A 15,000-nucleotide genomic window follows, 5' to 3' on the forward strand; every position below is an offset into this window, starting at 1 on the left:
ATTTTTAAAATTAAAGCAGAAAATGTCGGACTTAAATAAAATTATTCTATTTTTTCTAAAGTTTCTTATTTTTTTCAGAAATGATATTTAGCTCTATCTAAAGTATTATACAATAAATAGGGTCTCATATTTCGTGGAAAGGGAATTTAAAAAGTATATGGAATAATTGCATTCGAATCAGAAATGTAGCAACAAATCGAAGGGAGAAAATTGTCAAAGGGACCCCCGAGATTTGTAGAAATGTATATTATTTGAGTAAATAGTCATATATTCCCTCTGTAGGTCGACCTAAGTATACTTTTAATCGTTTATGATAACGATTTTTATTTATCTTGGACACAAAGCCATTAGTGAAAAATATATATATAACATTATGCGATACTTAAACTCACATTTGTACATGATTTTGCTTATGAAGATCACTTTTATGACTATCTCGAGCTATTAGCCACCCTAATCACTTCTGCCTATACTTTTATCATTCATAATATTTATTTATTTATTTATTATCATCAAAGACAAAAATAATAATAACATAAAATTTTATTTACAACTCATCTGAAAATTAAAAAAAAATGGAATCGCTAAAAAATTTAAGATATTTTTAATAAATATCTGAGAGTGAAATTCCATTAACATTCCTATTGGAATGGATTTTCATTAATCTAATGCTTGTGCTCAATAGCAAAGAACACTAATCAAACGTCTGGAATATTTTTTTCCATTCATTGACACTCTTACTTCAAAAGACTTTTACAGTCATGAATTTGCTGAAGAGAAAGCGATACAATCGCCAGAACGAGGGCGGAATGAGAATATAGGGGTTACTTCCAAACTTACCGCTTAAGTCATGTATATCCATGCTCCTTTCTCACGATGTTTGACCATTCCTTTCCACCCAATAGCTAGTACGTGGGTCTGATACGTATTATATTCAAATTCCACTATCCACCATTCCACTATTAAGGTCATTAAATGACTTTTGTCCTTTACATTTTTCACGAATTTTCATGTTCAGTCTTTATTTAACAACAAAGTAGTGTTGGTAAAAATTTTAAATTAATTCATTGAATTTTATTATTCTTTAATCAAATTATTAGAATTGAACTGCAAAACTTTGGAAATCTAATAAAAAATGAGCAACTTTTTAAATAAATATTTTGATTGTTATTATCGTGTTGATAAACTCTGAAAACTATCAACAACAATTGTATTTTGACTTCAATTGAGCCTTGATAACAGCTCGAAAAGTAACAAAATACCATGATAATCGAGATATTAAACCTATAATTGATTTATCAACATTCAAAAATAACTGAATTGTAAAAGTTCGTTTCCTGCTTCATTGATGAAACCATGCAACACAACATGGTGATAAAATCATTTGACAATTGATAATAAAAGCACAATAATAAAAGTAAAAAAGAATATTTATTTTGACTGTTCCAAAGTAGAGGGAGGTAAATATTAATATAGCTGAAAATAGCATTAACATTTTATAAATATATTTATTTATATTTAGCTGATAAGCTGAAAAAAAATATTTCGATCATACATCGTTCGTTTTTTAGAACATTAAAAATATCACACTGTAAATCTAAGGTATAGTAAAATAACACACTTCGAGTGTGTTTAATGTTAAATTTCTATACACAAATTATAGAACCTTGTAATTATTTTTAACACACTTCAAGGTGTGTTGAAATCTATAGTTTGTTTACAGAGTTTAATATTAAACACGTGCAGGTATGCTTACTGTAACACAATTTAGATTTACAGTCTAAAGATATGACAAAATTAAGAATTTCTAAAATAACTTCCTAATATCAAATTAAAAATGATCATCAATAAAAGTATTTGACAATTTTTAAGATACAAAATATTAATATTTTCCAAGTATTCAACTGAAAGGAACTCCTAAACTCAATCTTAAGTTGAATGAATTAAAAGTTAACGAAAGACAAAGAGAAGAGATGGTACATAAGGGATTGGAGTAAATAATCTATGAAAGACAAGTTCAATATCACCCTTGTATATCGAATATCGGTCGAGCGTGTCTCGATAGTCTCTCGTACTTTTCTCTTCTATCCCCTGTTGCAATCATCAACCCTCACTCTTCTTATTTCCATCTCTGTCTCTCTGTCACACAAAGATGATTGAAACTTTATCTATTATCCAGTCCAATAATAAGCAAGTCTACATAGTCCCGTAAATAGCACTTAATTTGCCTCAATAAAAACCATAAATACTCCGCACTCTTGCCATTCTGACCTTAAATGTTAAATGTAGACATTTCACTCACGTATAAACTATTCCACGTCATCTGTTTACTATTTTTATTTTTATATTCATCCATATATATATATATATCCTTGACATTAAATATATGTATATGTAAAAGAAACATCGATAACATATTCTTCTTTAAAAAACATTATCGATTTTATCTACACGAATTTTATTCTTTCACATTCCCATAAAGTTAAGTAAAATATCCTGTTGATCTGTTTTGACAGTCAACAGTTGTATAACTTTACAATTCAATAGAAATAGGAAATGGTTCAATCAATAACACATTGTTTGATATACTAATGCCAAAACAATAGTCGATAAATCGATAATAGCCTTAAACATAATTGAGAGAATAATTGCCTTATTTTCAAAAAGAATCTAATGAATTACCAGACTATTTTTCTCAATGTAATGTAATTGTAGTTAACTTTATATAGTGGTTGAAAAATTCACTCTCCACACAATTTTTTTTTTCACTTTTCTTATTTTTATTTATTCCTCAATATATTATTTGCTTTTTTTCTTCATTCCTACTGTTTTATCTCCTTACCGTAGCTTTTCATTTCTCTCTTTTATCATTAATTTATAAGACTCCGGTAGTTGACTGTATATATACAGTTATACTACTCTCCTTTATACCTTTTCAAGCTTGAAAATCGTTGGAAGTTTCACACTTTAAAAGTGTTGAAATATTGCAGATATGAATTTATCCTTCACTTGAAGGTATTTTTTTTTATTTATGTCTATATCATGTATATTTTTTTTTTTTGTTTTTATTTCGGATAATAAAATATTTATCCACGAAGAAGCTGGTATCGATTCAATTTTCACGTACTTGAGTTTGAGAGGATCAAAGAAAAGCTTTGAGAAAAATATTTACATTTAATAATTATAGTAACTAGGGTTTGTTTCTATTTATTTTTATAAAAATCTTAATAATAATAAATTTTATATTTTCATGTTGATTAGCTTTCGTTTCAAAATATTTTAAAAGATACTTCGGCACATAGGAAAGATGTAAAAAATTGTAAAACAAAAAATACTGTTGAAATGCAATAAAAACTTTTATATTCGGTTGTAAAAATTTTTTTAATAATAAAAATAATGGGTCATTGAAAATTAATATATATATATATATATCTCGCATTGGAAACGAAAATTAGTTGGATCAACTAAAATTTGGAGCTGAATATTGCAAACTAATATTCCTAGTTAATCTAATTAAAAAATTTAGTTGAAAGGCTATTGTATCTGGAATCGTTTATTTAATTATATTATAATTAATATTCGTTTTTTTTCAACTTTTTTTTTTCATCATTCAAACTAAATTTAGTTCAATTGACTGAATTTTTTCAACTACAGAATTTAGTTGAATCTACTAAATCTTATTTTTGTTCAGTGTGGAAGTAATAAAATTCTCTGATTTCTCAAGTAGATCCGATTCTTTGGAGTAATTGAAGCTAAATTATCCTTGGAATAATTTTCAGTAAAAATAAAAGCATCTGAATAGTTGTAAATCATTGATGATATATGTATTTTTGTGTTTTAGTTGATTTATTAGTAACCAAATTCAACATCGATCTTTGGACTCTGATAGTCTATAACTGTAGAGAACGAATCGTTGGAGAACGTTTAATCTGGTAGAAGTACCAAGGCTAGAATTTTCTCTAAAAGAGTTATTTATTGCTTTTCGTCTGAAATTTCCCAAGTGTAAATTGGTTGTTGAGAACAGTAAAAATAAAATATTTTTATATTAAGTTCAACGTTCTTAACTTAACTCTATCATTTAAGAGTTCAAGTAATCTTGGATTAATTTTTTCTAATTAACAAAACCACCTCAATCATCACTTTTGTCTGCTTCGTGAATATAAAAAAAAAAATTTTCCTCTTGATGACAGTTCTAGTGTGATAACAGTTCTTACGACTCACAGTAAAATATTATTAGAAAATTTTTAAAACAAGCATAAATTCAGTAGAGTAGAAAACTTTATGAAAAAGGACCTTTTTTAGAAATACAAATACCTATAGGTAGATCGTAATTCAAGTACATCATATATATTACAACAACCAATTTTCAAATAAGTACACAGTATGTTCATAACGACTTTTAATTCAAAAAAGTTTTAAAAAATTTACAAGTCTAATTTCAATTTATGATTCACGGGTGGATCACAATCTCTTTGATCCTGAATTTTAGATACAGTTGTCGGTACTGGATTTTCTTGTTTCGATTGAATTTCAAAGACGCTTTGATTTTTTTTTTATAGTCAAGTTGAATTAAGGTAAATGTATTCCACCCTGATATTATTTTTTAGAATAATCTCTATAACCAAAATTTCCTTTTACGATAATTCCGTTCTCTGGTTTTCGTTGATTGGTACTAAAGTGTAGCAGAGAAAGGAAATTAATCTTTTAAAGAATATCCTTCGGAAATAAGTCAAGTTAACATTGAGTATGTGAGATACATGTAGGAATATATCCTTTAAAGCTCTCTTGTCTTTGACACTTGTTCAAGAAAACTGCATGTTGACAGTATATATTTCCGCCAGTGACTGTTTCAACTCAAAGGAGTATTATTGACATAAATGATGTAATAAAACAATATCGATACTAGGCAATTTGATCTTAGTAGTTGGCAATGTTATAATCCCTGAATTCACAGCTGTATAATTTTATAGTTCTTGTAATGTAAATATCCATCTCAACCTAGAACATAAAAATTTTATAACTTTTATATTTTTTTTACAATGTACGTGTCCGATAAAACCGTAAATTCTTCCCTCTCTTACTGATTTTTATGTATAGAATACATATACTTTTATGTTATTATCAACTCCATAAACAGAAAAAAAATGATTTTTCAGGAATAAACTTTCTTCTCAGGTAATATAATTTTTTATCACATTAAATGAGATTTGTTTATGAAATTTTTAGATTGAAAATAATGTTGGATGAACGCAAAAATTAATTCCAGATAAATAAATTTATTTATTTGATATAAATAAATATATTGACTCAAATAAACTCAATCAAAAATTAAAATTAATTGAAATGTTTAAGTATGAGCTAATTAATTGATGTATGAATCTGAATTTTTCTGATTGCCAACTTTGATTCACCTGCATGTATACTGACAATCTTGAACAGATTCACTAAGTCTAAAACCACTTGAAACCAAGTTCAATAAATCTAGGTTGAGAAACCAAACCACTTTCTGGTTGGAAACCAAGCTGGAATGTTCTAACTGATTTTTCTTCAACTGAAATCATGGCAAAGTTAAATTGAATTATGTTCATAAATAAACTAACAACGTGATCATAAACTCTTCTCAAAGTGATAAAACTTAATTAATAAATTAATGAATAATGATCATTCTTAATCGTGTAAATAAACTTTCAACTAAATTATTTATCATTTATAAAAGTTCTATTTAAGCTTAATTATAATTGCACTTGAATCTTGATGACAATGAATCCAATTACTATTTATATTTCAGTAACATGTATTATATATTCAATTAATAATTACATTTTAGCTTTATGTTAATGAAAGTGGTTTCTAGTAATAATCAACCATCAATGTCATCGTGTTAAAATCATATATCAACATCTGTAAATGTCAGATTTTAGATTCAAAGGCTTAGCAGTAGGCTTCAAAGCATGTAGGTATGTCAAACCTCAATAGATGGGGAGTTCTGTTTACTGTTCTAATGTCACTTGCAATATTGCTAAACTCTAAACATGCTCGTGGTTATATTAACATATAAAAATTCACCAATTTTCAATTCAAACTTAGTTTCACCCACTTTTACTCATTCAACCAAATATCCTTTCATCATTGATTCATTCGTTTGTCTTGGAACTCATTACTTCAACTTACATGCAATAAAATCTGTTTTAGTAGTCTCATCTCAAGATTTATTTACTTTCCTCTAATCAATGTCAGGTGTAATGATCATCACAATAAAACTTCTAATACTCAAATTTTTAATTATTTAAAACATTTAATCCTTTTTAAGTTAAGCTTATGTAATTAATGCTTTAAAAAACTTTTAATGGATAAAATAACTAACTTGATTTGAAGGTGTTTTTTCCAATAAAAAAATGATTTAGAAATAAAAGAAGTTGGATTGGAAAATTTTTAATTGGAATAATAAAGTTTTCTTGATAGTTGGAATATAGAAGTCAGTCGATTGTAATGCAAATTTGGTCATTTAAGAATGATATTGATCGAAAGTTTGCCTTCTGATAATCATGTAACTTAGATGGAACTTGGAGGATATGAAGGAATGATATTTGTGTGGCATCAAGAGTCTAATAACCACAATTCAACCTTCCTTCATGCTCTCTTTTACCTCAATTTACTTAAGCTCATTGGATAGACTGAAATTTCATACATTTCTATCAAGTTTAGTGTTCACATAAAAAGAATTTGACATTTTCTAATGATTAGTTGATATCAAGTTTATATACACAGCTCAATTATCCTGACTGGTTGATAATTAAATTAAACCTTCATTTTTTTTTTTTTTCATTTTACATGCCAAGCTTTTTTGTGCAGGACAATTTTTTTGTGTCACAAAAAATAGGACTAATTACAAAGAATTTAACTAAAAGAGAATACTAAGCGTATGTTAGGAGAAAGAAGTATTAATTAAAGACTAAAAAAGATTCTACAGAATATTTCATTCGCAAGTTTTAATTATATTTGACCAAATTTCAGAGTAAGAAAAAAATGTTTTATATTTTTAAACTAATTCACTTCCTATTTAAATATGAATATTGAAGTAGTTGGTAGCTTTTATTCTTTCTTTTATACATAAACTAAACGGATAATTAGCTCAGAGTTTGTTCTTTTAAGCGTGCATAATTTTTTCTCTGTTTTCATCAAGCTTTCAAGGTAATATTCATTTTCATATAGAATTGTACAAATATACTCTTTAATTTGATTCTCAACATTCGATATCTGTATGTATTTTGAAGTTTCTATGAAATTTAACTTGTAAACTAAAAGAAAATTAAAGTCAGAGATTTGCAAATATAAAAATGAAATTTATGCTAAGGGTTTTGGCAAATAAAGAGAAATAAAAAAAAAATTATAAATTATAACTTCTAACAATTTTGTATAAAATTAGTATCTAGTACTTTACTTGAAGTTACATTAAATGAAATTAAAACGTCAACTTAGACAAAGTTAGAGTTAAATGAACTGTTGTTTACACTTGTCTGCTATTTCATACTTGTGATGGTATAGTTAGATTAGATGCTATTTAAAATTCATGCAAAAAATACTTTTATACAAAAACTTGATTTATTAAAGCCTGTGATGATCAATCAATATGTTAAAAATGCCTAGATGTAAGCAGAAAAAATATTTAATAAGTGATGGCTTTCATCAAGTCCAGAAACTATGGAATATGTAAATTACTCACAAGTTGATATAACATTATTCACATATACTGTTGGAAATAGTTTAATGAGTTTGCTTAACTGATTGTAATTTAAATTAACAATTTACTAAATTTATTTATCTATTTATTGCGTGATAGAATTTTCGAAATTCTTCCTTATTACTGATACCTAATTGGAGAAATGCCAGTTAACAATAATGAAATACTTATTGCCAAAATTTTTTTTCCCTTCCTGGCAGCAAAAAATATGTTACACTTATTTTAACGTTTTGAAAATTAAAAAAAGCTTTTTAAAATTAACAGCCCGATATTTTATTTTATATAAAAAAAAACAGTTTTATTCATTACAAATTTTTTAACGTGGTTTTTTTCATTGAGGTAAATGGAGTTGACAGCATTAATGCTTTTGGGAAGTCTGAAAATTTTTTTCAAAAATAAAAGCAACTTATTTCATGAATTTATTCCTAAAAATTTGGAGTAAGTTATTATAAATTAAACAACTTCCTATTAATTAGTTATGAAGTAAAGTTTGACACTTGGCAATCTGGAGGTTTTAAACTATTGAATATTTTTGTTAAAATAATTTATTAAGTGATCTTTCATGATGAAATGAACTCAATGAAATAAAAAATCACTTCTTAGTTTGGTTTATATTTTTTATATGTCTTTCAATTAATTATATACAAATGATCACTCTAGTTCATAACATAACTATGTCTTTATTTTATTTATTGTTTCAATAATCCATATTTGTAGCATATTTTCCATTTTTCACGAACAAATGTTCATCATTGGAATCTTTGATTCAAATAAAAGTCATATAATCAATTGTCTTTCTACCAAGGCAATTATTATAAATAAAAAACATTTTCATTGAACGGAATGAAATTCCATAAGTAATTTTTTCGTTTGTCTTTTTATCATATGATCATATTATATCAAAAAAAAATTCCATGATGATGAATGGTGAATACCAGTTGGGTCGTCCAAGTAAACAGAAAGAATTTTCGATTTTTTATTACCACAGAATTTTTATCGTAAAACTTTATAAAAGATAACTCAAATTCTTTTCTAATAAAATGAAAAAATGTAAAAATTAAAATAACATTTTATCATCTATTTTTCTATCGAAAGTTTATTAAATTTTAAAAAAAAAGTACTTTTATAAATATAAAATATTCGATGAAAAGATAATTAAAGGCAAATTTTTTCACTAGTTTCAAATAAATTGATTAATGAACATAATTGAATGTATACACAATAGGTTGAATAATGAGAAAAAAGGAAAAAAAAAATAAATAAAATTGGAATAATTTATCACAAATAGTGTTGTATACAGAGCTTTATGATGGGGTGTGAATTACGGTATGTAGATGGTAAAGCCTCAGGTGTAAAACGATTCTAGAAGGCTACTACACAACCTGCTGGATCGAATCTGCTTTGATCAAGTAGCGGTAAACATTCACCCGGATCACGGTTGAAAGCCTGACCCTGTCCGAAGCTCTGACCAGAGGCTGTCTCATTCGCTTCTATACCACTTTATTCGCTTACTCTCAAACTAGAGTATACGTCGTGTTTACCACCACATACCTCGATACTTCACTTTATTTCTCTTCAATCTCTATACACCACCAACGGTCTCTTTTTAAAGCTACCAATATATATATCCCACCACTCTGCTTGTTTGCATTGATGACAATAAAAAAAAACACTAAAATAGCATCACCTTTTGTGAATTAGTAAATTCCTTTTTACTTGCCTTTTCTATTCATTTGTATTCATGATCACCACTCACTTTTTCGTCTCAATTGCTTACCATATCGCTGATTTTATACAGAGAACTGGGTTAATGAAGAGTTTTTATATGTTTATCATTTTATTATATCATATATTTTGTATTTGTATGTAGTAAGGAAGATCTTTTTTGCCCAAGAAATATGTTTGTTTTGTTTAACTCAATTATCTTTGGAATAAAATTGAGTTCAATTATTCAAATGAAAATTTGAATTGATCGTCAAGTATTTTATTTATTTAAGAACAACTTTTCACTTTAGTAAGTTTAAAAAAGTCTTGCCTTATTTCTTTAAGATTAAAATTGTTTTGAAAAAAATTTCAAGAGTACTTTTTATTGATTATTGGATCGTTTGAATAATTGGATAATTTGTTTATTGTGGGAAGAGTCTTGTTAGTTGTAATGTCGTTTCAGATAAATTGAAAATTTATTAAAATTTTTGAAAGAGTAAATGTAAGATTAGTAAATTAAAAAGTAGTAAAAAAGAGTGATTTTTAGAATCGAAGTCATAAAACGGGAAAAAGTTTTGTTTTTTTGCTAACGTGTGGTATTTTTCTCTTTTAAGATGTTTTAAAGTTTAATTAAGAATTTTTGAAAGAAGGTTTTACGGTTCTGCCATAATAATGTTTACAACTTTATATCAATCTTTAGTGATAGTAAATTTTTCATTGAATTTTGTCTTTAGTTTCACCTTTGTTTTATTGCTATTATTAACTCATGACCTTGAAAATATAATTAAAATTGATTAAATTATTACTTAACAAAAAAAAATTTTTAAATCTTCATTTTTAAAAAAAAAATTTACTTATAAATAATATCTTTACAGCCATATAAATTATTTTGGAATGTTATATATAAAGAAATTTTGATCTTCTAGTAAACATTATATTACCAACATAAATTATTATGATCATTAAAAAGTGTTATGACATTGTAAAAATTTTTTTCCCCCATTTTATGTATTTTTAAGTTTCTTTATAAACTTTAGTATTATAATCAGACAATTTTTTTGCATAATATATCATATTTTGATATATTGAATAAAATTAAAACAAAAAGAATAAATTAACCTTGAAATTTAATGAAAAAAAGATTTAATTTTTTGAGTAGATTAAAAACGATTGGCCTGGTGAAACAATCACATCTACGTATCATTTAGATGTAGGTTGAAATGATGTGTACGATAAAATGGAAGTAGATTTTTTTCTTTTATTTTTTTTACGCTCGACGGTGTCGTACAAATTAATTTCAATGAATTGATTTGTTGGGATACTGGTGCAGGGAAAATTCAGTGTATTAAATGTGTGAATTCCAATTGTAACTGGTATTTAATTTATTGCGACACGATGAACACTTGAATACGATTAATGAATTGAATAGTCCCATTGTACGTAATATTATCTTGATACCAATAAATTTAAAAAATTTCCAACAAATTAAACCACTAAAAATAATGAATAATTAAATCATCTAAAAAAGTCAATTTAACTGTTTCAGCTTTTAGAATCAACCCTTTTAATCTTGCTACATAACAGTAATAACAGAGAGAAAGGGGATTCCCTCGGCTAGTGACAATGCGAAGGCAGTCGAGACAGTCACCAGGTGGAGCAGGTTCGACAACCTGAATCTCTAACCTCAAAATCAACTAAAATCCTAGAATGATGAACGAGAGTGACGTCTATTTATTCAATTGGAACGAGTCGTCCATTTTGGCGCTGGATTTGAATCCCACGTTTTACAACGCAAGTTATTTTATTAACAGGACGTCGACTGATTTGTGGGATTTAACAAGTGACCGTGTTGGGTTGGCAATAATGTTATTTTTGTTCTCAGTGGCGACAGTTTTCGGCAACACACTAGTGATTCTCGCGGTTGTTAGAGAGAGATACCTTCACACAGCGACTAATTACTTTGTTACATCACTAGCATTTGCCGATTGTCTAGTGGGGCTGGTGGTGATGCCTTTTAGTGCTATTTATGAAGTTTTAGAGAACCGATGGCTTTTTTCAATGGATTGGTGTGACGTATGGCGATCATTAGATGTATTATTTTCTACTGCATCCATTTTAAATCTCTGCGTTATCAGTTTGGATAGATATTGGGCCATTACGGACCCTTTCACTTATCCAACAAGAATGAGCAGAAGACGTGCTGCCATTTTAATAGCTATTGTTTGGATCTGTTCAAGCGCAATATCGTTTCCGGCAATAGCTTGGTGGCGAGCAGTTCGAACTGAAGAAGTACCAAAAGACAAGTGTCCATTTACTGAACACTTGGGTTATCTTATTTTCTCGTCGACAATTAGTTTTTATTTACCATTGTTTGTAATGGTATTCACTTACTACAGGATATATCGAGCAGCTGTGATTCAAACTCGTAGTCTCAAACTTGGTACAAAACAAGTTATGATGGCGTCCGGTGAATTAGAACTTACTTTAAGGATACATCGAGGTGGTGCGACCAATACTCGACTATTTAGAACAGCATCAAGTACTCCTGAAGATCTTCAGGACATGGAAGAACCACTTACACTTCATAATAATGGACTAACTCGTATGCCTTCAGCGAGAATTAATAATAAACAACATCTTGGTAAAAACTTTTCGTTGTCTAGAAAGTTAGCTAAATTTGCTAAGGAAAAAAAAGCTGCCAAGACCTTGGGAATAGTCATGGGAGTTTTTATTGTCTGCTGGCTCCCATTTTTCGTCGTAAATTTACTATCTGGATTCTGCTCCCGATGTATTTACAATGAAGAAATGGTGTCCGCCGCAGTTACGTGGTTGGGATGGATCAACAGTGGTATGAACCCAGTCATCTATGCTTGCTGGAGCCGAGACTTTAGACGGTGAGTCTCTTTTATCATGTTTATTATCGTCCAATTTATTCACCTATTCATGCTGAAGTGTGAATATATTTTTTTCTTTTTTCAACACTAACTTCCTTTTTTAAAAATAGTTACGCTAAAAAATTCGATGGTCAAGCATTTTTTTTTTATTTACTATCAAAAAAATTCAATTGTTTCTTTCACAAATACTTTTTACAAAGTGAAATCTTTTTATTTTAAAGAACAAAATAAGCTATCGTATTGAAGTTTTTCTCTAAAATTGCATTTCATGGACAAAAGCAATTTCGTTATTTAATCATTTTGGTTTTCAAACTTTTTATTTAAATAAAATGAAAAAAAATATGCTTCAAGTTACAAAAAAAAAGCTGATTATTAAATAGACCACTGCCTGGAATGAAGTCAAGAACATTAGAGAAGGGCGTTAATATTGATAAAAGTAAAAACTATTATGTATATTTAATTACTTAGAAGAGTAAGCAAAAAGTTAATGTTCATAAAAAACTTTTTATCAGTATTTTTTTTCATTAGCTTAGGCTTAAGTTTCTTTGTTTTTAATCAAGCTCATCGTATCATTTTTTATCAAGCTATTAATTTAATTAAATACATTCAATAAATCAAATGAATGCAAGCGAAATACACTGATATGAAATTTTTATTGATACGTTCATCAGTGTATTCCGCATTGTTGATACTAAAAAAAATTATTACTAAGCCAAAAAGTACAAAATGAACAAAATAAATCAATTAAATCGATTAACTTTAGAAAACTTTTTAACTTTAAATTCAATATTTTTTAAACGAATTTATTAAAAGCTTGAATATTTCAACTAATTCCTATATTTCAATTTATCTTTCAAATACTTTTTTTCTTCTTTTACCATTTTTCCAAGTGTCTGCTTTTTATCTTATCCTTTCATATTTTTTTTTCTAACTCGTAAGCTCTTCTAATACTCACGAATTGGTGTCTTTTTCATTCCATTTGATATGTCATACGATTTGTAAAGCCTTTATACTGACAACACCGTGATTATGCTCTTTTGAATCACGATCCAACCACAAAAAGATCAATTGTGAAAGTGTTGTCCTACTCTCAACATCAGTGCGTTAAACGGCTTTACTTCCCCAGTGTGACAACTACAACGAACATACTAAATCAATAAAAGCGAACTAACAGGGGATGAAGCGAGTAATGTTCAAAATATATTTTATATTTTGACAAGTTCTATAATGGGTGTAATAGACGTGAGAACTTTTATTGTGTAGCTTCAATACATTTCCAACATTCCGCTTTCATCAGTGCTATTCGTGAAATGATAATTATCTCACAAATTTTAATAGAGATTTAATTTTATTCTTTACGTTTAAGGCATTTTGATTGAGATTAATTTTTTCTTAGGATCTTTTTTTTATTACACTAGAATTAATGATTATTGAAAAATAAAACGTTTGTTTAAATAAAAGAATCAGGTTTTATCGTACCATTGTTAAAAGAATATATTATTAATAATAATTTTAATCTAAACTCTTCTCTAAAATAGGCATTAACTTTATTTTTATGTTTTTCAAAGTTATTAATCAATATGCATAAAGCTACTGTATATATTTTATAAAAAATATTAATTTTATTCTAAAGGACTTTAGGTCTTTTTTTTTTATTTTTACAAAAAATCTGATCTATACAATTTATGTTGGAATTATTTATTTATATTGATTGAAAAAAAACCTCTCAATAAAAGAATCTTTTTTTATTGATATTTATGATGGTGTATTTTTTTATTCTTTTTTATTAGTTTGAAAAACTTTTGATGGATAGTTTTTGGTAAAAATATTCTACAGCTTTTTTTGTATTTTTTTAAACTAATATTCAATTGAGGTAAAAAAATATTTGCGTACATCTGCTGGAAAAATATTTATTTGTAATTAATAGTTTCTCTTTTATGTAATTTTTTTTTGATATGAGATTTAAGAATATTTCTCTTTAAGGATTCTAGTCAGAAACAACGTCTCACATTTACCTTTGAAGTCCAGTTTTTGGTGCTAAGTAACCTAGGCAAACAAAAAACCAAGCCAGTCTTTGTTTAACTTTGGCTTACTGAGCAACCCAAAGTAAATTTAAATACCAAGTTTAAGATATCGGTCATGACAGTATAAATTTTTCACAAAATAAAATTTATCTAGTATTTTTAGTGTACTTTTAAATTAAAAAAAAAATCAATATTCAATTAACTTGATGGAAAATAATTTCTTTAGAGCTCATTATAAATTTTTTACTTGAAAATATCGTGAATTTTTCTATCATATTCTGTGACAATTATTTTATCAAGATCGTCAATAATTTTTGCAAACATTGGAATAATTTCAGTGTCCTTGAGGCCATTTAAGGGAATAAAAATACTTTATGTAAGTTTAAAAGACCATTTACGTAGACTGAAAGCTTTCTTTTAATGCATACCTCAATAAGGGTGTTGATGACTAGGTAATATAAAAGCATTTTTCAAGATAATCCTTGGAAAGATGTTCTCCACCAAAACTCAGCAGGGAGGAAGTTATTTTTCAATTGATCAAGTGATTTAAGAGCATTCCTTCCGGAAATATATTATATAAAAAACGATATCTTCAATATTAAATGAAACATTGTTAAACAATTTTCAAAATTATCTG

The 15,000-nt window shown here is 27.2% G+C and overlaps 1 protein-coding gene across 3 annotated transcripts in view; it reads left to right on the forward strand.

Annotated features, from left to right (window-relative positions):
- The window catches only part of LOC118066868 (dopamine receptor 2-like), a 59,093-nt gene that overhangs the window by 6,446 nt on the left and 37,647 nt on the right, over positions 1-15,000 (forward strand). For all 3 annotated transcript variants that reach the window (XM_035083248.1, XM_035083250.1, XM_035083249.1), the window contains one exon: positions 10,992-12,339. In XM_035083248.1, the coding sequence (XP_034939139.1) occupies positions 11,153-12,339 (1,187 nt within the window). In that variant the 5' untranslated portion in view covers positions 10,992-11,152. The remainder of the gene's footprint in view (positions 1-10,991; positions 12,340-15,000) is intronic.

The sequence above is a fragment of the Chelonus insularis genome, unplaced genomic scaffold (assembly GCF_013357705.1).
Source record: "Chelonus insularis isolate UGA/USDA-ARS -01 unplaced genomic scaffold, ASM1335770v1 contig_358_pilon, whole genome shotgun sequence".
NCBI lineage: Eukaryota > Metazoa > Arthropoda > Insecta > Hymenoptera > Braconidae > Chelonus > Chelonus insularis.